The sequence below is a fragment of the Coffea arabica genome, chromosome 6c (genome assembly GCF_036785885.1).
Source record: "Coffea arabica cultivar ET-39 chromosome 6c, Coffea Arabica ET-39 HiFi, whole genome shotgun sequence".
Lineage (NCBI taxonomy): Eukaryota > Viridiplantae > Streptophyta > Magnoliopsida > Gentianales > Rubiaceae > Coffea > Coffea arabica.
In genome coordinates, this window is record NC_092320.1 from 12,543,863 (window position 1) to 12,566,663 (window position 22,801).

Below are 22,801 nucleotides of genomic sequence, written 5' to 3' on the forward strand. Positions count from 1 at the left end.
TTTTTTTAAGAAAAATTTTCTCATCTTATCACCCAACCTAACCCTTTCCTTAAATGCGTTAACAATCCTTCTATCATGTAAATCATTATAAATTAAATTTTTTTCAACATGTTAAGCGTACACATCTTAAAACTTTTAAAAGTATATATATATTATTCTGTTCCACAATTTATAAATATATGCAATATTATTTTGATTTGAAATATAACCCCGTCCATAGCAAAGTTCAAAACGCTAGTCTCTACAATTCAGGAATTTAAGAGTTATTAATCCTTTCTTTCAAACCATCTTTTCCATTCTATCAATTCCTTTTTGGCTGCCAAACTCCTTTTGGAATTCATGAACATTCATGTTAAGAATCAAACAATAGTGAGAAAAAAAAAAAATCCCAGTGTATTAGATTCTACTTGGTCACTTAAGGTGACGTAGGAATATAAAAGCCTTTTTTTTTAGGCAGGAATATAGGAACTTAATTAAGACTATCCTGCCAATGTGTGATAGCACATGCATGAACAGACTAGTTATTACATTTATTCCTCTTGGAATTCGAAAAATTCTCCAAAGATCTATTGTTATCGTGTTATATACTCCCTTTGTTCCAATATTGGAGTGGTTTTTATTTTTTTGGAATCCGACTTTTTATGGAGAAATAATAATCAATATTTTTAGATGAGAAAATATTGATAAATTTACATATGTATCCTTTGAACATAAAATATTTTCTTGTTAAATGTGCTTTGAAATTTTAAAAAGTTACCTTTTCAAATGGCAAAAGTGAAAAGCATGTATTGAATTTGAAATGATAACTGTTATTTTGGAACTATCAATAAAGTAAAAACATGACATTGACAACGCAGGCAAGGGAGTATTAAAATTAAGCCCCCATAGAACGAACTAAGGAGCTTGAACTGCTGGACAAATAAATATTGCCTTCTGTTTCCCAAGTTGAAATGTCTCTCCATCTCTCTCTCTTTCTCTGGGTGTTGAATATTATGGTGACTGATGACTCGCGATTTGTGAGTCCAAAACTCTTGCAGATGCCTTCTTTGCCTGCAAAAGGATAACACAACAAATTACTATGTTACAATTCACCAGCGAAAATAATTCTCTAATGAATAAACATTACTGGAATTAGAAAATTTGTTTACCTCCGCCTGCCAATTAGCACGTACTGTAGCGATCAGAAGGAACATCGTCTGTGAAAATACAGCAGCTATTATACCAGTCCAGAGACCCTGCATGTGGATCACGAATAAAATTCAGAATCTAAGTACACTTTCTCATTTGGATTGCTGAAGAGAGTCATAGGGCCAAGAGAAAAATTTTGTGACTACCTTCCCTCCCATATGGTGGACAAAAGCTAAAAACACACCCAAAGGAATACCAATCAGGTAATAAGCTCCCAAATTGATGATTGCACCGATCTTTTGCCAACCACATCCTCTAGCAATGCCTGCAGCAGCAATTTTAAAGTGGAATTGATTGAATTTATGCTGAAAAAGAAAGTTAGGCCCTTGAAAATTAAGGGGTATTATGCTAGGCAAATGTCACTTTAAATGGAAAAATGTAAATGGCCATACCATTTAGCACAGATTGAGTTCCATCCAACAAGTGTGTTACAGCAAGTAATAGCATCATGTCTGCTACATATTTCACCACTCTTTCTTCGCTGCTGAAGCAGTAGCCCCAGATTCTGCGCCCCAAGATCATTATCGCAGCCACCATAATGCTTTCAAATGCAACCATGACTACTGCAACCCAAACAGCCAATCCAGCAGCCAGTGGACGCCCGGCACCCAATTCGTTTGCCACTCTTACACTGAGATAATATAGAAGATCATGCAACCAAAAGAAGTAACGAGTCCCGGAATAGGACAGTTTTGAAGGCTGATTTACCTTATTGCGCAGCCGAGTCCAAGTGGTAACATGTAGACCATGGTATTCGTGTTCAGGCTAGCAAAAAGTGCAACCCATCAGCAATGTATCAGACAACAACATCCAATTAAGATTTACAATCTCAAATACCAATGTGTTACCACAGTTGATCTTTGTCTCATATGCATCCAAATAGCTTACCTAATTGACAGAACAGATGCTTCAATTACAGGATTTGGAAGAAGACCGGCTAAAAGGACCATCAGTTCAAATGACCAAATCTCCAAGCTGTTATGACTCAAATCCCAAATTAAGATGATGTAGTTATTCAAATACATAATTTAAAAGTTATGTAGTAAGCTTTATAAACAAGTAGAGCTACCAGATCATGATGGCCGAAGGAACTGCGATACTCAAGAACCTTGAGACGTCTTTGAATGCCTCTTTTGAAAAGCCTGTCCAGCTGCTCTTACAAGAAGGCGAATATTTCACGTATAGTGCTAGGAACAAGTCATTGATCCAATAAGAAATGGCGTTAGCCAATGCAGCACCCTTATTTCCAAGACCCAATTTAGATACCAGAGTCCAGCATGTAGGTATGTGAAGCAGTGTTGTGACTCCTGATGTTAATATCATAGGAATGACAATATTTTGTGTTTGCAGGAACTTGAATTGGCATTGGAGCAGTGCATAAGGGAAAATTGTAGGTATCATGTAAAGGGCATATACCCCAGCTTCGGCTGATATTTCTGGATCTTGCCCGAAAAATGCAAGAATATGTCCTGTATTAGCCCACAAACAAGCAAGAGGAATGCAGACGAGTAGTAGGACAAACATGGCTCTCTGTGTGTGGATGCCAACCATATGGTACTGCTTTGCTCCATAGGCCTGACCGCAGAAAGTGTCTAGTGCACCACACAATCCGATCTAGAGTTCCATTAGGAAAATTTGCACAAGTCAGAAAACTAACCTACATCATCATTGTTGTGAAGAGCTATATAAGGAAGAAGTCAAAGGAAAATATGTTGAGCTCCTAAAGAGGTTTAGGGTAGGAGGGCTAGACAGCGAAATAGTCAGATGTCAACGTGAAAAGAATTATCTATGTTTGACAGATTTATGAAGTCTTCACTACTAACAATACATTGCGCTAGAAACCAAGAAGTGCTGAAGTGAAACTACCGCAAATCCTTACGGTGAAAAAGTTCGAGTAAAACCAAAAGTAGACCTTTTGACGAGAATAAATAGCAAGGAAGATAACAGATTGTCCAAAACAAGTCTAACTAAGACTGACCGAGACACCAAATCCTGATATGGTTCCAATCATTATTGAAGATTAGGAAATTTCAGAATTGTGTCAAATGCAGACACAGCATAATTTTGAGGTTCAGTAAGTCGAAGAAATGACTAGTTTCCACCAAAATGAAGTTGGACAACTGTGAAATGTGAAAGCTGCAATATTTTTCAACAGTAGTAATTAAGCTACAACGTTAATTCGACAAACATCCCTCAGTATACTCTGAGATTAGAACTGAATCTCAACTCACCAGCAGACTAAATCCGGTCACTGAAGCAAAGGAGGTGGCCATGGAAGCACCGGAAAGAGCTAGCTCTCCAACATGACCGACAAACATGACTGAAATTGTTTGAATTAGAGTCAACAGTAAGTTGACGAACATCAGAGGCCCTGCCAGCCACAATTGCTTTTTCGCTTCTGCAAGAATATCATCTTTACTGAATAGTCCTTTCAACTCAATACCCTTTTCTTGTGAGTCTGAAATTAGTGGCGTTTCAAGGTCTGGCATTTGTTGGTCATCATCCATTACCTTTGCTCCCTAGCTGCACTGCTGCTCTCAGGCTCTCAGATACAAAAGCTTAACTAGCTCCTACTAGGCATGAAGCAAATGCGATTTGCTGCTCAAGAAATGTAGTGGGAGCAAGAACAGAGGAAAAGAAACTTGAATGCTTTAAAAGATCAACAAAATTGCAAGCACCAAGCATCACAAATATTCTAATTTGAACGATGGATCTGTCTTTTCTAAGTTGCTCAAGATGGTGTAAACACGACAAAATAAGGCTTTTAAAATAGTGTACAGCAGCAATCATCTTTTTGAATCACATTATCGGTTTTTTATCTAGTGGACTAAGACCTCATACATGCACGCATCCTTTGGATTGAATAGAATTCAAAAGAAATCAGAATGTTTTGGCAGTTTTACTCATGAGCATGACTATATAAATGTGGTTAGGAACAAAAATCAACTTCGCCTTAATCTATGGCATTGCCAGTGATAATATTTTTCTGAATAAGGGGATATAATACTATTATTGATCCGACAAATCTCAACAAGGGTCCTTGAATTTGGATCTTACAGTACTTATTATTTTGCAGCTTCAGCCTCCAGTAAAACGTCCACATACTGCTAAATCATGCGATTTTTTAGGCCATATTAAATTAACGTGATGACCTTCATAAAACAACCAAAAAAGCTCTCCTTTATTGCTAAATCATGCAATTTTTTAGGCCATATTAAATTAACGTGGTGACCTTCATATAACAACCAAAAAAAGTTCTCCTTTTAAAATAGAGCTGATTCTCACTGTCTGAAAGGATTGGCAAATATGTCATAGCTGATACTATACTGTTAACGAAGTAGGGACTGTGACAACATCTATTGATTGATTGAACTCCAGAATCCTCCTCCCTTATACAGGTTTTATGTTATTGAAACCAGTTTGCTGTTTCTTTTGAAAGGCTTTTTGGAAAATTCTTGGGTCCGTTTGGATTCTTGTTTTTGGGCCTGTTTTTGAAAAACTGTTTTTCACAATCCAAATGCTACAGTAAATGTGTATTTCAAAAACAACTCCAAAAACACCAATATCCAAACAATATATCAAAAACAACTCCAAATACATATTTAATATGTTTATTTCAATTTATATATTTCAATTATGTATAGGATATATATATTATATTAATTTAAATATATTTATTTATACATATTATAAATATTTTACTTTATATAAAATATATTTTTATATATTTATATAAATATTATATATTATATAAATTATATATATTATAAATATGTTATTATACATTTATATAAATGTTATATATTATATATATTTAATATATACATAATATATATTATATATATTGAACATTTATATAAATGTACATTTAAACATAATATATATATTTATGTATATTTATAATATACATTAATTTATATAAATGTACATTTAAACATAATATATATATTTATGTATATTTATAATATACATTTAAATTATGTATTATATATAATATAATACATTTATACATTTATATTAATATACATAATATTAATTACACATTTATACATAATATTAATAAATGTATACATTTATATTTATTACATTAATACATTTATACATAGTATTAATATATATTTATAATATATTAATTTATACATTTATATAATATTCATTTATAATTTATACACATTTATAATAATATACATTTATATATTTATAAATATATTTATATTATGTATTATATATAATATAATACACTTATAATACATTTATATATTTATTTATAAATATAATATATAATAAATAAATATAATACACTTATTTATTTATATATAATATATAAATTTATTTATAAATATAATATACTTATTTATTTATACATAATATATAAATATATTTATTTATAAATATTTATAATTGTATTATAAATGCATAAATGTATATAAATATAAAAACATGAAAATTATAAATTATAATATACATTTATATAATATTCATTTATAATTTATACACATTTATAATAATATACATTTATACATTTACAAATATATTTATATTATGTATTATATATAATATAATACACTTATAATACATTTATATATTTATTTATAAATATAATATATAATAAATAAATAAATATAATACACTTATTTATTTATATATAATATATAAATTTATTTATAAATATAATACACTTACTTATTTAGAATAATATATAAATATATTTATTCATCAATATATAAATATATTTATTTATAAATATTTATAATTGTATTATAAATGCATAAATGTATATAAATATAAAAACATAAAAATTATAAATTATAATATACATTTATATAATATTCATTTATAATTTATATATTTATAGTAATATACATTTAAACATTTATAAATATATTTATATTATGTATTATATATAATATAATACATTTATATATAAATATATGAATATATTTATTTATAAAAGTACAAATATATTTATTTATAAATATTTAAATATATTTATTTATAAATATTAATAACTGTATTATAAATGCATAAATGTATATAAATATAAATATATAAAATTTATAATTTATAATTTATACATTTATATAATATTCATTTATAATTTATGCATTTATAAATATATTTATATTATGTATTATATATAATATAATACATTTATATATTTTTATATAAATTTATTTATTTATAAATATTTATAAATGTATAATTATATATTGTTATAAAAATATATAAATTATAAATTATAAAAATACTCGAAAATATGTTTTAAAAATACATCTAAAAATAATCCATAAAACATCTACAGTAAAAGCTTTTTATATAATTTTTGAAAAACAACCCCAAAAACAACTAATTCAAACGAACTTGTATTTGAAAAACGAAATGCTACAGTGCTGTTTTTGAAAAACAACCCCAAAAACAGCTAATCCAAACGAACCCAAAGGTAGTTAAAGAAATTGGGGTTCCATTTCTGACTTTATCGAGAAAAAGCTATTTTCGTCCGCTAATTTAGGCCAGAATCATCACCGGAGTTTTCGGCGCTTTTAAGGCCGGCGAAATTCTCGCCTGAACAATAATATACCCTGAGAAATGTTTTACTTGTTTTAAGTACCAACCTCAGAATCCTGGCTAAAAATTCTTTTCTCCATTAGGTGGGGGCATGCGACCCCACAAGGTTGAGAGGTCAAAGTACCCTAGAATCGAGTTCGAGTCGCTCAAAAGCTTGCCTAGGTGAATTAAAGGATCCGTATGAACACCCGTTTTGATTATTATTTTTAGAAATTTTTATTTAAAAAATATAATATAGTAATTTGATATACATGAAATAAAATAATTTGGCCTAAAAAAAAATTGCAAGCCAAACAAGCCCAAGTAAAAGAATGCAGCAAGGTTCTCTCTTTTTTTTTTTTTTTTCATCACAGTGGGTATTTGGGTCCGTGGATTGGTTACCGTACGATCCAACTAATTCCACTGCGGGCTGGGAGAGGCCTGCCCCAAGCGTCACCAGCCACGGTAGAACCGGGATTCGATCCCTGGACGTGACTTTCCCCCAACTGGAAATACAACCACGGGACCGAGGTTCTCAATTGCAATATTGCTGCTTGCTACTGTTTTGTCATCAATCAGCTACAAGTGATCTGAAATGGATCACAATTTAACTTGCAAGTAGCACTTCTTATATTAGTAAAGGTTGATGTTCATTTCTTCATTTTCCTATCTAGTTAATTAACTTCAAATAGGGGAAGAAAGACGTGTGCCTTCGCCACCTTCTTCAACAAAAATCATGTGGCCCTTCTACATGCCACCAAAGTGCTCAAAACAGAGATAACCCTAATGCGGTTGAGATCTTAATTCTAGCTTTTAGTGATAAGGAAAAGCCAATTGGACTCATTTTCATCTATCTCCAACATAACCAAAAAAAAAAAAAAAAAAAGAGAAAAAAAGAATGATTTCTTACTACCTAACATTTTATTTTAATTTTTTCTCACAAAGTTTATAATACTAACTACATGTTACAGAAGCTAACTTAATCCTTCATCCTTGAAGGACAATCACTTGGACAATGGAATAATGGTCGCATAACATATCCATGCTATGCTAGTCAAGAGAACCAATAAAGAACAGCACACGATGATCAAAGGACACAAACAGCAGGCTAAGTTCTCTCACTTGGCCCCTGCAAAAACAAATGTGGTAATCATTATCGAACATGGGTGCCACCCCACCATGGTTGAAAACAAAAGCTCCAAATCCAACCACTCCTAAGTCCTAAACTCTCTCTCTTATAAATACTCCTGAATTTATACCAAAAAGCTCCCCCAACTACATTCCTCAACTACTAAAAACTTTAGAATTACTTTTTCCACCCCGGATGAGGCCGTACCATGGCTCCATTGTCATCTTTCTCCTCCTCCACATTGCAATCACAGGTGCTGCTGTCAAAAATGGAAACAGCTATGCAAGATTTGTGAACCAATTCTTGGCAACCCAAAATGCTGCCCGAGCCGCCCTGCGCATGAGACCGCTGGTGTGGGATGCAAACTTGGCTAGGTATGCACAATCGTACGCAAACCAAAGGAGATTTGACTGCGCTTTGAGGCACTCTGATGGACCCTATGGCGAGAACATCTTCTGGGGCAGCGGCACCGGGTGGTCACCGGCTCAGGCGGCTGCGGCGTGGGTGGTGGAGAAGAAATGGTACAACTACTGGTCTAACTCATGTGCCTTGGGACAGGAATGCGGGCATTATACACAAATTGTGTGGAGACAGACTACAAGGATTGGATGTGCTAGAGTGACTTGTTTTGGTGGCAGGGGAGTCTTCATGACTTGCAATTATAATCCTCCAGGAAATTATATTGGAGAGAGACCTTATTGAATATGCATATTTGTTTCTAACATATTTGCCTTTTGGGCTTCATGTGTACATCAATTGCCGTATTTCTCATTATTATTAAACCCATGCGATTGATGTGAAACATGTTTCCATGCGATTGATGTCAAACATGTTTTTCTTTCTTTTTTTCTTTTTTCTTTTGGCAGTGAGAGAGATACTCTGCTGAATTGTGTTATCTAAGGCTTCCAAATGAATTTACCCCTTGGAATATTTTTAAATTTTGAAACTCTTTTTCTTTAACTTCAACTCCAGTGTGAACGTATGATATGTGTCATGTGTCACGTTCGCAAAGGATAAAACTCATGATAATACTTAGCTACACGTTCGCAAAGGATGGAAATTTTGCTTCACTTTCCAGAACCTAGTCAGTTTCTAATAAAGTTTTCCCTCTGTAAACACAGAGTAAACTAAGTATTAGAAGTTTTGAAACCTTTGTGTTTCAGTATCAAGAAGAGAGGGAAGAGAGAACGAATTCATTGCCTCATCAGGCAGATTAGTTAATCTCGACATCATGTGTGTAATGCATGCCCTGATAATGATAGTCAAGTAATTGGTAGAAATTGATGAAGGTGCTAATCTCGCTGTGGCATTGAGTATTATACCAGACCAGACAAAGATGCCCTGAAACCTTTCTGCAAATTTTAATGTGAAAGTTGGTAAGTAATTTATGAACTTTGCTATTGAAGAAAGAGTTCATCCAATTTTATTGCACACTTCACTGTTATTTGGTCAAATGTGCATGCACGCGCGTGTGTGTTTTTTTTTCAACCCTCTCACAGCCTTTTTATCTCAAACTATCAGACACACGATTCGAACCCAGAACTTGTTAGCGAGAAGAACTTTAAGATCCCTAACCATTGGCCAACTCCAGTGGTTAAGTTTGATTAATTGTTTAGTAACATTTTTCCATTTTTTCCTTTTGAGGTGTGGCTCAAGGGAAGGTTCAATTATATAGAGCTGGCGATGTTGAAATTGAGGGGCCTTTAGCAGCATGCTTTTTAAAAGCTAAATCAAGTATAACATGCAGCTGGTTGGATGATTTTTTCCTATTTAAAATCTGATTCCCTTGTAAAGTTTCTTCAATCTACGTAAATAAATCACAGAATTCATTCATGCATTAAGAAGGATTTTTTTGTCATATGTCTTTTTCTTTTTCTTATTGACACACTGCAATCTGTCTATATTGAAAAAAAAAAAAAAGGGCAAAACAAATGTAGCAGCAATGCTCATATATACATAACAACACAACACCGCATTCATAGGTACATTGATAAACATATGCGTGGTTGCGTTCACATTGATAAAAAAAAAATGTGCTTTGGTTTGTTTGTTGGAAATTAATTTGAGAAGATATGGCATTAATGAAGTCCTTAATTTGTGGGATGAAGTTCATTGAGTCCATCATATATAGAGTTGAACCTGTTGCGACTTGTTGGGTTTATTTGATTTGATCGTGGGTGGTGAGGAAGTTCAAATAAGAACTACTGACATTGGGCCAGTGGCGAACGGAGGATGTGTTGGATCCTGTAAACTACTAGTAACCCACTAGGGATGAGCCTCCGCTTTATGGCTCAACTGGTAAGGACAACTGGTAAGGACTTGATCCTTACCACTCGAGTTTGAGTCCCACAGTAAGTCGCCTAAGGCGCGGTATCATGCTCAAGGGTGCAATTTAATCAAACAACTCGATTCGGACTTGTAAGCAACTTGGTTGGAAGGCTAGACTTGAACTTGACGTTGATTGATTTTGATTCGAGGTCGAGTTACTTAATAAGGTAATCGAGTCAAGTGTAAGTAGAAAAAAATCAAAATTGAAGTGAAGTGTTTTTACTCGAATAGTGCACTACATGAATTCAAACTGATAATGACGATAACCCAATTTGTAATGTTCAGTATCATATCCAAGGCTGTAATATAATCAAACAACTCTATTCAAACTCCTAAGCAGTTAATATAATCAAACAACTCAATTCGAACGCCAAAACAGTTTGGTTAAATGATAATTTAAATTTAGCGTTGAACAAGTTGAAATCAATGTCGAACCACTCGATGAGGTATTCGAGTCAAGTGCAAATAGAAAAAAATCAAAATTCGAGCATTTGTCAAGCCTTTATCGAATAGTGAATTTATCATACAATTATTTATTATAAAATTACATTTATAGGTAAGAGAGTTATAAAATTTACCAAAACAGTAAAGTTTGAGAAATCGATTGAGCTTGATTTGTTTAAGTTCAGTAAGGTAAAATAAGCTTGAATTCGAGCTTGATCTCGACCTCAACTTTTAAGAATTTTGCACAAGTTCAAACATTTTTACTTGAAACTCGAATTCAAATTGATCTTGTGCACGGGGAGCTCTAAGAGGTTCTCTTGATTATTGGAGCTACGCTCAATGATTTTTTTTTTTTTTTTTTTAGCGCAATAGAATACAGAGGATTGGCAGAATGCTAGTACTAAGAATTCCTTTGATACCAGTCAAATCAAGTGAAGATTAGATGTTCTTCTGCGGAGGAAAGGGAACTAGTCCATAATTCACAAGTGATCCCGTGAAGAAAAATGTCAACCTCAACATTTCATCAGCACCTCCTCCTAAGATAAGAAGCAGCAGGAAAATCCTGAGCTTGTGAACCAGCATAAAACAAAAACAAGAAGGATCTCGGTTGTATTATACTAGATTCTTGGAAATCCAAGTAAAAGTTGATGAATGCCACGCGGCATGTTCTAGGATGGTTCATGGCATTCCGTGCTGTTCCATGGATGATAGAACTACAAATAGAGAAGCCAGTTCACGGGTGCAACATGGACAACCTGCCCTTCCACCCTTTCTCACGAGTGACGAAACCTTCGAATTATTGGCTTATGCTGGGACAAAAAGCCATCCCTATATTCTATGATCGTAATTCTCAAACGCCTTTCAATTCACACACTCATTGGCTCCAACGCCCCACATAACATGCAGTTTTTTTTTTTGCAGGCCCATCCTTAATTTGCTCGTGTCATGTGTCCTACAAATTCCAAGAAATTGTTCAATCAATTTGTGGTGTGTGGTCTACATTTTCCTTTTTCAATTCAAGATTTGTCTCTTTGCTCCACTCGTACTGTTAATTAGTCTCTTCGCATGTCAAAAACTCTTGCCAAACGCTTATATATGAGTGCTGCAGTCTCAAGCCAAGTGATCCAAGGTCCTCTATGCACTTTCTTGAGTCCTGCTCTAATTGTTCTGTGCTCAAGCCTGAAGTTCCATTCCATACTGACGAAATGAATCCAAAATATCATCCTCTATTGTTCATTCTTCTCACAACTCTGCTTTGCAACGTCCTCTCAGCATCCTCAGAAGCCTCCCTCCCACCTCAAGCAACCAGGGAAAGGCCATCGGACAACGAAACAATCTACAAAATCTCCAAGAAACTGTGCTGGAACTGCCTAGCAGAATCCATAGAGTTCCTGTTTTCTCACAACTTAGTCAGAGCTGCAAAGTGGGAGCTGCCTCTCATATGGGATTCTCAGCTACAACAATATGCAAATTCGTGGGCGGGACAAAGGCAAGCGGATTGTGCGCTAAAGCATTCATTCCCAGAAGGCGATTTCAAGTTAGGAGAGAATATATTCTGGGGAGGCGGCTCAACATGGACTCCAACTGATGCAGTCAAAGCTTGGGCTGATGAAGAGAAGTATTACAATTACCAGGCTAATTCTTGCGCCGACGGACAGATGTGTGGGCATTATACTCAGATTGTGTGGAAAACCACGAGGAGAATTGGATGTGCTCGAGCTATTTGTGAAAGTGGGGATGTGTTTATGACTTGCAACTATTATCCACCCGGGAATTATATTGGTGAGCGGCCATATTAAGTGACATTTCTTTGAATGTTGCTCGGTCTAGTTCCATTAAAATGTAAAGCTATGTAAGTTATATGGGTTAAATTAGTACTAGGTACTACATTTCGAATTAGTGGTGTCCAAAAGCCAAAAAAAAAAAAAAAATCAACAAGTGTAACTCCTGCAGCATCGAGATAGTTAATTAAGATTTTGTTGAGGCAGGAAGGAAGGATGCTAGCGATTTCTCTGGAAGTTAGAGCAGCCCATCGCCCATTATTCAGGTCTATATTGTCAAGTGCTGCTGCACCTGTCTTCAGATGGTGTATCATAAATGTGGTTGAGTTAGTTGGGAATAGTTGTATTTAATACCCGCAGTCAAGATCAGATAGTGTCTGGCAAGTGGCAACTAAGATCAGAAAAAATTTATCTTTTTTTGTTCAACCAATTGATTGTAATTTGTTGGAATTCTGAGTATGTCTTTTAGACTGCAACAAAATCTCGAGGGGTTTATCCCTGTTGGCATGACAGAAAGTTTCTGAGAATGAATCTTGGAGGACAACATTCTTGCCTTGGAACGACTGAAAGGGGAAAAGTTTCTCTAGTCTCGGACACGCATGCTCTCTCTCCATTTCTTGAAATGCAACTTCCGATTGACTTTGAATATTTGATCTAAAATTTGGAAATCCGTGTTTCAGTCAGCTAACAAGTGAAACGGATGCTTGGAACTTGTTGGATTCGGACTCCTACGTGTTCTTCTGGTCAAAAATTCATTGGAAGTCTATCCTTGTTCCTCATCTCTGTCTTCTTTTAACTATGCTCGAAAATTTCTGGCAATTAATCGGTCGTGAAAGATGTTTTTCCACTACTGTTTCCAACCGCCCCAAAATACTGTATAAGATCCTTGACTGGCAAAAGCATCAAGTTCCCAAGTCAAATACTTACCTCTTTTAAACAACTATATGAAAAAAAAAAAAAAAACTACTCCTTAGTCACTATCAAATAAACTACTTTACAAGTCTAGTAATTAATTTTCAAGATCAATCAGAATATTTCAAATAAGATTGGAGAGTCCGTCTATAGATTGTACATCAAATACAAGTTAAATAATATCATGCATTTCTTTTATTTATCCAAAAAAAAGTTAACTACCGGCCAAGGAACAATGACAAAAAATCTTTTCCTCATGACACTGCTAATACTACTACTCTCTCTTGCTTTCCTCTGCTTACGCAACCGTAACTCCCGCGCCTCCTCAGTTCTTTGGGACCTTTCCAGACAGAGCTGCCAATTTTACTGCAATTTCTTAAACCCCTTTTGCTCTCTGCTAGTTAAATTTAACTACGCCATATCGCGATTCTTTTTGCTCTACTATTTCCTCCTAGTCCCAACTCGCAAGCCTCCACCCCTCATTTGTCTATAGTCTAATGATTCTCACTTTCCCAACCATTCACGCATGATCACCGTAGCAAAACTACCCCTTCACCCCCCAAGCCAAATCTCAAGAACCCTTTGCACCCCAAGATTTTCTGCCAAAGCTGTGCTGAGTTTCAACTTGGGAATTAGATCAACAAAACCCAGAAAAAAAGGAGGCTTCCTTAGGCTGATTTGGGCAGATTATGAGAGTGGTACTTCGGGTGGGATGGAACTCTTGAGGAAATTAACAAGAGGTTGCTTTCCTGATAGTCCAAAGAAGGGACAGAAGGTGGAAGTTGAATCAGATAATGGTGGCGAGGATTTTTTTGATGCTGCAACTGCTGAATCCAAGGTGCGGCCTCAACACCTTGTCATAATGGTCAATGGCCTTGCTGGAAGGTAAAATAGCTTAACTGTGTATTTGTGTGTTTATCTCTGCATTTTTATGCGATTTTGTTATTGTGGTAATCTTCTAGAAAAAATGGGGTTTTTTTGTTTGGTTATATCAAAGTTAAAGGATAGAAATTTTGGGTGGTTATGTACGGAAAGGTGAGATGAGGGAGTATTAGTTGCTAATTGCGTGCAGTAGCCGTAATAGGTAAAAGGTTACGGTTTTGAACTCATTTTTGGAATGGGTTAAGATAAATGTGGTAGATCAGATAATAGTTCCTCAGTGAATAATTGTTGTTGGAGGAAAATTTAGTTAAGCAATGTAGCGGATTCTCCTTGATGTAATTATCATATAGCTATTTTCATGACGTGAAAGCGGTAAAAGTACAGCTGAGTGAAAGATATAGCGAGGGCTTTCCGTTGGGTATCTGTTATATCCAGCAAAAAGATAATTAGTTGCAAAAGTTCTCCGATGGATGACCACACTGTGCTAGTTTAGCTCTTGGAACTCTGTGCTTATTAGTTGTGTATCGTTCGTGTTATAGACTAGTGTTGAACTTAGTTTTGCAATAATAAGGATGACTAGAACCGCCAAGTATTCCTGATATCAGATAATTGTCCAAAAACCACAATTTGATCCACTGGAAATATTCTCAATGCACGTGCTAAAGACTTCACAAGGTACAATCCAGAAAATTGGAGTTAGTAACATGGTATTGCATGGGAAAGGAGTCTAATCTAATAGATCAGAGGTTGGAGTTCTTTGCCAAATGGCATATCCAAATGACTGCTTTGTAAGTTGCAAATATGTAGAACAAGAATATGCACCTTGCTTAGCTATGTGACAAGTCATGTGTACTCAATTTCTATAAATCCACTCAAATCTGCCCATGTCACATTTTACTTCTTTCCCCAACCGAATTAGAACCATTCTTTGCACAATACACCCACCCAAGAACCACTTTATTTCCTATATGTTACCTCTCTCTCTCTATTAAATGTTGGACATTTGCTAGATGCTTCTAGTTTAGTACCTGAAGGGTGTAAGTGGTACAAAGTGCTTGTGATAATATCTTGTACAGGGGCCTTGGTCTTTTTCACCTCAAGTGTAGAAGTGCTTGTTACCAGATTTAATTTTCTTGTGCATAGCGTTCCTGTGCTCATCTCAAATTGTGATCTTTGTGTAAGTTTAGTAATGGGAAAAGGTTACCTTATTTTGATTTCAGACCTCTAAGAAGCTGTGAGATGATCGTCTTAGTGTTTTCAATTTTTTATGCTGAGATTATGTGACAGATGTTACAGACTTAAGATAGTGGTTTTGGCAAGAGTAGAATTAGGAAAATTTTATATTAAAGTGCAAGGTTAGGAGTTTTTTGAGTTGTTTACAAGAAAAATAGTACCACGTAACAACAAATGCCATCTTCCATTTAGAGTGTATAGTTTTTTTTTTATTTCTCAGTCTATTTTTGGCAAATGGTGTATTACTCGAAGATAGTACTGCAGATCTACAGAGGGCTTGGCAAACATCTAATATGTACCTTTATCGCATTATCTATAGTTGTCTCTTTTCTGCTAGTTAATACTATTTGTACCTTTATAGAAAAAAATTGTGTAGTTCTTATGTAAATCCTGGAAACTACTTCCGATTGCTATAGGCATTGGTTTAAAACCTATATTCCTCTGCATTTTAGATACAAAATCTGCAAACTTTTTATTGGTTTTGAAAAATATTTGCTAGTTAAATGAACTATTATACATCTGAGATCTTCAATGTTACAATGAAAATATGTCAATTTAGTATTACTACCCAATGACATATGCCACTATGAGCTTTTTGGACGTGTACCAAGCTTGCTTCTTCTTCTTGATATTCATGAACAAATGTTTCTCTACACTGGTCTCTCTCTGCCATTATCCTGTAGACACTTTGTTTCCGTAAACACTCATGTACAGGCATGGTACTTTTACGTCAATTTGTAACTCTTGCACCAACTCTTTCACAAGTACTCCTGCTCTGTTCTCAGTGCTGCAGATTGGAGATATGCTGCTGAACAGTTTGTGAAAAGAGTTCCTGACAAAATTATTGTTCATCGTAAGTTAAGCTTTTTCAAAAATGAAAAAGGTTTATTTTTTCTATTTTTGAATAAATTCTTCATGTTATAATATCCTTGCTTAAACAGGTTTCAGAAGATTTTGCGCTTTGTTTGATGTTGCAATTGGTTTTGAAATGCTTAAAGTTGTTTCTGAACTTGGTTGATTGGTTATCCCACCCCCCCCTTTCCTTTGGTGATAATAATAGTTGATATGTTATTTTTTACTTGAGACGCAGAGATTGGAGTTTTGGGGTTTACATAATATACAGATTGTGTTTCTATTTGCTTTAGCCAATATCGTGTTTAGTAGTTATCTAGTTCTCTTGTTGGTTTTGCTGATAACAGATGCTTTTCTTCTGTAAGGTCTTAAAATTTTGTTTGACACTCAATTTTCTTTAGGAAAAGTTTTGTTGTTCTCTTTCTTTTTCATTCTGAGAATTATTGGAATGTGTAGTGATGTTTTTTCCGTTAGCTTTCCATTTCAAGTTATACTTAACTTTCTTTAGGAAAAGGTTAATTATTCTTTTTCTTTTGCAGTTTTTTCTGGAATGTGCATTGATATTTCTATCTTCATGGAAGATGATTAAATTATAGAGAAATGTGATTATATTGTAGCTTGATGTATACCAGGTAGTGAATGCAATACTTCAAAGCTGACTTTTGATGGTGTTGATTTGATGGGGGAGAGATTAGCTGAAGAGGTATTTTGCTAATTAGCATTTATCATGCTTCCATTTTTGTTGTATTTCTGGTTACTGGAACTTAGTTTAGTAGAAAAAAGCTATACTTTGACACCATAATATCTAGAGACTGATACACTTCTGTCCTTTATAGTGCAGGTGGTCAATGTTGTAAAAAATTGGCCTGGCTTACACAAGATCTCTTTTGTTGCCCACTCATTGGGTGGCCTTATTGCTAGATATGCCATTGGAAGATTATTTGAACTTTCTGCTAGGATTGGAAATGCTGACCAAAATGAGCCCTCTTCAGTATTGGAAGCAAATAATTCTGCAAAACTCCATGAACTATGTTATGAAGCAAGGATTGCTGGACTGGAGCCTGTAAATTTTATAACATTTGCAACTCCGCATTTGGGTTCCAGAGGACATAAGCAGGTTTCTTCTGTTTTGATATTGTTTCCTGTTGCAAGTAAATTAACTTCCTTTTGTAGTATGTTATTGTGTATAGCTGCTTTTCTTCTGTGGTTTTGTATCAATATTCACCTATTAGAATTGATGAGAATGAATATGGCTCTTGGTCTCCTGATATGATAAAATCGCAAAACAGGTTTGAGATTTTATGCGTATCAAATCAAATTGTGGATCTTAAAATGAGGGTTCAATTTACATCCTGGTGGTATCTGCAAAATTTGCACGCTAGCACTCCCTCAAAGACTTTATCATTCAGACTGACTCAGAGTCCATATATGTGCCTTAAAAACCAATCTAATGTGTTGCACCGTTGAAGCCTTTTCTTTGATATTTTTTTGTCTCTCTGCTTCATCAGCTCCCACTACTTTGCGGTCTTCCTTTCTTAGAGAGAAGTGCATCTCAAACTGCACACTGGATTGCAGGGAGATCTGGTAAGCATTTGTTCCTAACTGATAACGACAATGGAATGCCTCCTCTCCTCCTTCGGATGGTTGAAGACTCGGATGACCTCAAATTCATGTTTGTACTAAACTTCCATCACCTGATTCTTGATAAGCAAAAGTGAAGAAAAAAAGAAGATTATCATCATGATTTGAATAACATCATTTATGACTTATACAGGTCAGCTTTGCAAGCTTTCAAGCGTCGTGTGGCATACGCAAATGCAAACTATGATCGTATCCTTTGTTGGATTAATCCACACTTTGCAAGTCAGATTTTTCCTTTTTATACACAGAAGTTCCTTTTTATACACACTTCGCGTCTTGTGGTCTACCTTTACTGATCTTAAGATATTGTTGGCTGGAGAACATCATCAATCAGACGCCAGGATGAACTTCCAAAGGTGCTTCACTGTCTCTTAAATTGATTTATGTCTGTCGTACATTTCAACTTCCATCAACTGACTGAACTCTCTTTCTTTCTAGGCTAAACTTCTTCTGAAAAATGAGAAGTACCCTCACATTGTTCACGTTGATCAAGGAAGCATGGAAGCCAATAATAGCAGATCATTGTCCATGGTCGGAACAGAAGTAATTGATTTGGAAGGTGCTTTGGCTTTCCTGTGACTGTACATTGTTTTGCCATTTTTACTCATCCTTGATGTCCACTTGTGCCAATATTCAAGTTCTCTTATGTCACAGTTATGAAGAAAGACAAAGTTTCCCATGTTTTTGCTTTTAAGTGTATACGCTCAAGGATAGTTGCACAAGAAGATCTGTAATATTGAAATTTCAACTTTCTTCAAGCCTAAAATGCATTGCTGATTCAACTATGGGATAGGTGGGAATGATCAATAAATTTGTTTCTCTTAGGATACACTGGACAATGTTTCTCTTACTGGATTAATAAACTTGTTCATGTGGAGTAGTGAAAGATTCCAAATATGTTCCTTGGGGTTCTTATGATAGAGGAGAGGAAAAGAGGGAGGAGCAATGTGGTGGGAGCAAGAGTCCTACCATCCTTGTTTGTTCAAAGAGGTGGGGAAGCATGAAAAGTCTCAGATTCTTATGATAGAGAACAACGGAAAAGAGGGAGGAGAGATTGGATAGGAACAAGGTAATTTTAGATGGGGAAGTGTGGAAAAGAGGGTGGTCAGATTGATATGGTGATGGTTTTTTTTCCCATCCATTGTTTTCATTTTCCTTCCATTTTTTCCCTTTTTTTTTCATTTTTTTCTTGGTTCTTCAAAGAGCTAAGAGCTACAGGTGTTTGGTGTCACTTGGCTTCTTGAAAATAAGCATCCTTGTTTTGTGAAAGTTTTTAGTAATGAGTATAAACATTGTTTGAATACTAAATAATTAATGGGAGAGGATCACTTTGGTTGTAAGATCAATCTTCTATCTTATTATCTTGGTCCTTTGATGTCACCAGAAATTAGAACACAATTACAATAATTTAGGTTGGTATGATCAAATAGAAAATCTCATTTAAGAACAATGAGTTATAAAATATTTCCCATCTTCTCGTAGAAGAATTTGGTCATATTCCTTCTGTCTGCGTTAATGGTGATATCATAAATACTTACTGAAGAAATCCATATTCTGGAAACTTTCATGTGCACCATTCTTGTAGAAGGTAGAGTTCTGACATTCTGTCTCTCACAGAAGCAAAGAATGATGGCATGAATTTTTTGGTTTCGTCAATTGTCGGGCATAGACAGTGTTCTTTTCTAAATATGGCTATGTTTTCTGTCACTTGCTGAGATTTATAATGTATCTTTAGGCTTAAAAAGTAAATTGAATTACTGAACCATCTCTGTGGCCCCTTCTTTGTGATGCTCTTGCAGCACTATAAGTAGCAGTTGCTTAAAAATATAAAAGCAGATATACATGTTACTTTTAATGCTGTTATCTAATGATGATGTTGCAGGAATAGTCACACAAGTTCAAATCAATACTATATGCAAACGGACTTTTGCTTCCCCTCCCCCTTTTGTCTGTATATAATGGGTCAGTCCATTGTGATAAATGTTGTAAAGTAAATAGTAGATCATATTGCTAAGATGATGTTGAAGAAAATAAAACATAGTCATCCAAATACATGCTTGGTTTAGTTTTTTTCCCCACAACAAATCACAGATTGCTAACATACTTTAGAGTGAACTATATTTAGTGTCTTTTTTGGGGTTGTGAAGAAAGATTCTTGTTTGTGGATTAAATGTATATAATAATTAGTCATAGTAGCGAGAATGTTATGTATTATATGCTACTTAGCTTTTGGACAAGAAGTTTCTTTTTTATTGTCGGTCCACCTTTAGTCTGACTAGCAGTTAAAGCTAAAGGATTGGCAATAAAGATTGTCACCCTTTATGTATATGTATGCATAATAGTATGTACATTGTACATATATATATGTTTTTAACAAGGCATACACATGCTTCCTTGTCTGCTTGTTATCTGTTTCATATATTTTAAGACAAAAAATTTCAATTCTGGATCTGATGCAAGCCTGCATTTTGTGCGCGCAGAGGAGATGATTAGAGGCCTCACTCAAGTACCTTGGGAACGTATTGATGTTAGCTTTCAGAAAAGCACACAGCGATATGTTGCACACAATACCATTCAGGCAAGCTTTTGAACTTGATTGTTATGGTAGTGGTAGTTATGATTGCCTTTTTTCATAAGCTAGGAACATTTGATGTGGATAAAGCACTATAGCTTTTAAAAATCAGAGGCTTGTAGAAGTAAATATCAGAGTTTTACTAAATCATCATCATGTTATCCTGTTCTTGGAGTTGTACTTACAGAAATATTCCAATAATTGATATCAACCTAACTTGGACATGGAAGTGTTGTATACTGTCAACAAGAATCACTTGAATAATTTAGGAATGACAAACTAAAGAAACACGTTGCTGTCTATCAATGACAAGGTGAAACAGTCTGTTGCCATAGGACTCTGATATAGTATGACTGTTTTCCATATCATTTGGGGATTAGCATGCCCAATAACTTTTTAGAGTAAAAGCATGAGAATGCGTCTACAGGCCTATGGCAAAGGCTGTTTGTCAAGATCACTAAGTTGTTTCTTCTGGCTAATGACTTGAGCTGGATTTGGTTCAGTAGTTTCTTGCGCTTATATCTTGGAATGGTTCAAATTTGGGTCACTCGAATATGTAGTTCGTTTTAAGCCCAATGCATTTCTTGCTTCTTTCTTCCAGCTATTGAGTAAAAACTTCTAAAAGGATGAAAGCTGTAAGTCAGAGGCAAAAGTTAGATTTGGTTTGTTATATAGGTAAGGTTTGTATTATTTCCAGGAGGTGTTGGCTGACAATTGATGCTGGCATGTGTTTTTTTTTTTTTTTTCTCTTTCTTGCCTTTGATCAATTGACATTTTTACCACTCTAATGCAGGTCAACCGGTATTGGTTGAACTCGGATGGGGCTGATGTGGTTCAGCATATGATAGATAACTTCATTGTCTAAACAACTGACTCCTGGATACTTCTTTTCCGTGTACATTGAAGCCTTGCAAGTGTTTATTCAAGTGATGGGTTAGGTTGCTTGTCTCTGTTCGATCGGCCGCATTTTTACATGCCCTCAGTCTGTTTTGTACATATTGTCTTGGACTGTGAAATGTGGTTAATTAGCATCTCGGTCGTACATTCGATGCTCAGTCCTGGCTGCTGTTCGTGAACAATTTTGCATCTTCTCATTAAGGCCTAAGTTGCAGCTGAAATAGAAGATCTTCGCCTGGAGCCTTAAGGTTCTAGACAGAAGGGTAGAGTGTGGAGAGTTACTTTTCACTAGATATACATGTGGTTAGCAGGCTGGGAAGCATACAACTAGTCCCTTGTCCAGCTAAATAGAAGAGAAGGGAGAAAAAATGCATGACGCCACAAGAAATTTTTAATTACAGAACTATTGAATTAGCGGCTGAGCATCTTTGGATGGTCATTTTCGCTGCTAAAAGGATGTGTGGACAATTATTTCCTCCATCCGCCACAAGAACTATTGCAATTAGCAGCCGAGCATCTTCGGATGATCATTTTCGCTGCTAAAAAGGATGTGTGGAAAATTATTTCCTCTTAACTCATATCTCATTACTTGTGGTATTGCATGAGCGTCCCTGTATTTATATAACCTAAATATTGACTTGGTATGGAAGAGCTTCTTTTTTGACTGCTCTTTGTTTACAGATGTCTCTTGTTTTCACCCATTTGGTGGTTGTAGAGCTGCTAATTGGCGTACTAGGCCACCGGTAAGATTTGTAAAAGGACTTTGGAAAACCCTTTCTTTTTTTCTTCCATAACTAGGAGTTCTGCATATTTCTATGAGCTGCTACAGAAAGCTCTGCTGGGGCCTTCCATCGTTTCCTGATTTGAAGTTGCTAGTCCTACATCAGTGCTAAGTTTTACAAGAAGTACACTATTTATTTTCTCTGCATCCAAACAAAGGGATTTCATTCTGTATTTAAGCCGTGCGCTTCCATGGTAACAAGGAAAAGGAAAAATCAGTTGATTCTGTGTTTGAATATCCATTATTACAAGTCAAGGTATTGAACCATCAAAACTTTTTGAAGTTTATCATTACGATGATATTTGCACCCAACTTGCTGTTCTACCAGTTTTTGTCTTTCTGAAAGAAGTTTGTTCTCTTTCCGCCGATATTAACAGATACCTAGAGAGATTGGCAAATGATATTAGCACTTCAAAAAAAAAAAAAATCCTCTTGCACTCCATTCCTTTTTTATGCGCTTAAAGGGAGAGGGATGGAGTGCAATAAATTTTTCTAAAAACGTCAATAAACATATAAAGTTCGACAGTTCTCACGCTCGTGTTTATTACGTTCACTTACCAAATATTTTTTTCTTTTAAATAGGAATCGAATTTCACACTACTTGATAAAAAAAAAAA

At 35.0% G+C, this 22,801-nt stretch overlaps 4 protein-coding genes across 5 annotated transcripts; 3 read left to right on the forward strand and 1 right to left on the reverse strand.

Moving 5' to 3' along the window:
• Nucleotides 1-827: 827 nt before the first annotated feature.
• Nucleotides 828-3,847, reverse strand: LOC140007980 (protein DETOXIFICATION 16-like). Its single transcript, XM_072051626.1, has 8 exons — nt 3,420-3,847; nt 2,258-2,802; nt 2,077-2,163; nt 1,897-1,953; nt 1,581-1,819; nt 1,335-1,453; nt 1,149-1,235; nt 828-1,050 (listed from the first exon to the last, which is right to left on the reverse strand). The coding sequence occupies exons 1-8, from the start codon at nt 3,693-3,695 to the stop codon at nt 991-993; spliced, it is 1,470 nt and encodes a 489-aa protein (XP_071907727.1). The 5' UTR covers nt 3,696-3,847; the 3' UTR covers nt 828-990.
• Nucleotides 3,848-7,995: 4,148 nt separating this feature from the next.
• On the forward strand, nt 7,996-8,807 carry LOC140007981 (pathogenesis-related protein PR-1-like). The gene has a single exon (XM_072051627.1). The coding sequence runs from the start codon at nt 8,057-8,059 to the stop codon at nt 8,561-8,563; it is 507 nt and encodes a 168-aa protein (XP_071907728.1). The 5' UTR covers nt 7,996-8,056; the 3' UTR covers nt 8,564-8,807.
• Nucleotides 8,808-11,594: 2,787 nt separating this feature from the next.
• Nucleotides 11,595-12,840, forward strand: LOC113695827 (pathogenesis-related protein PR-1). Its single transcript, XM_027214991.2, has one exon. It carries the CDS (start codon nt 11,770-11,772, stop codon nt 12,430-12,432), a length of 663 nt encoding a protein of 220 aa, XP_027070792.2. The 5' UTR covers nt 11,595-11,769; the 3' UTR covers nt 12,433-12,840.
• Nucleotides 12,841-13,618: 778 nt separating this feature from the next.
• Nucleotides 13,619-22,081, forward strand: LOC113692939 (uncharacterized). Of its 2 annotated transcripts, XR_011815847.1 has the most exons (11): nt 13,619-14,211; nt 16,227-16,294; nt 16,926-16,996; nt 17,135-17,410; nt 17,802-17,965; nt 18,068-18,123; nt 18,238-18,290; nt 18,373-18,493; nt 20,415-20,512; nt 21,108-21,181; nt 21,300-22,081. XR_011815847.1 is itself a non-coding variant. In XM_072052951.1 (10 exons), the coding sequence occupies exons 1-10, from the start codon at nt 13,853-13,855 to the stop codon at nt 21,369-21,371; spliced, it is 1,338 nt and encodes a 445-aa protein (XP_071909052.1). In that variant the 5' UTR covers nt 13,620-13,852; the 3' UTR covers nt 21,372-22,081. The 2 variants fall into 2 exon arrangements, 1 of the variants encoding a protein (XP_071909052.1); XM_072052951.1 differs by lacking the exon at nt 21,108-21,181 and having other exon boundaries at nt 13,620-14,211.
• The last annotated feature ends 720 nt before the right edge of the window (nt 22,082-22,801 follow it).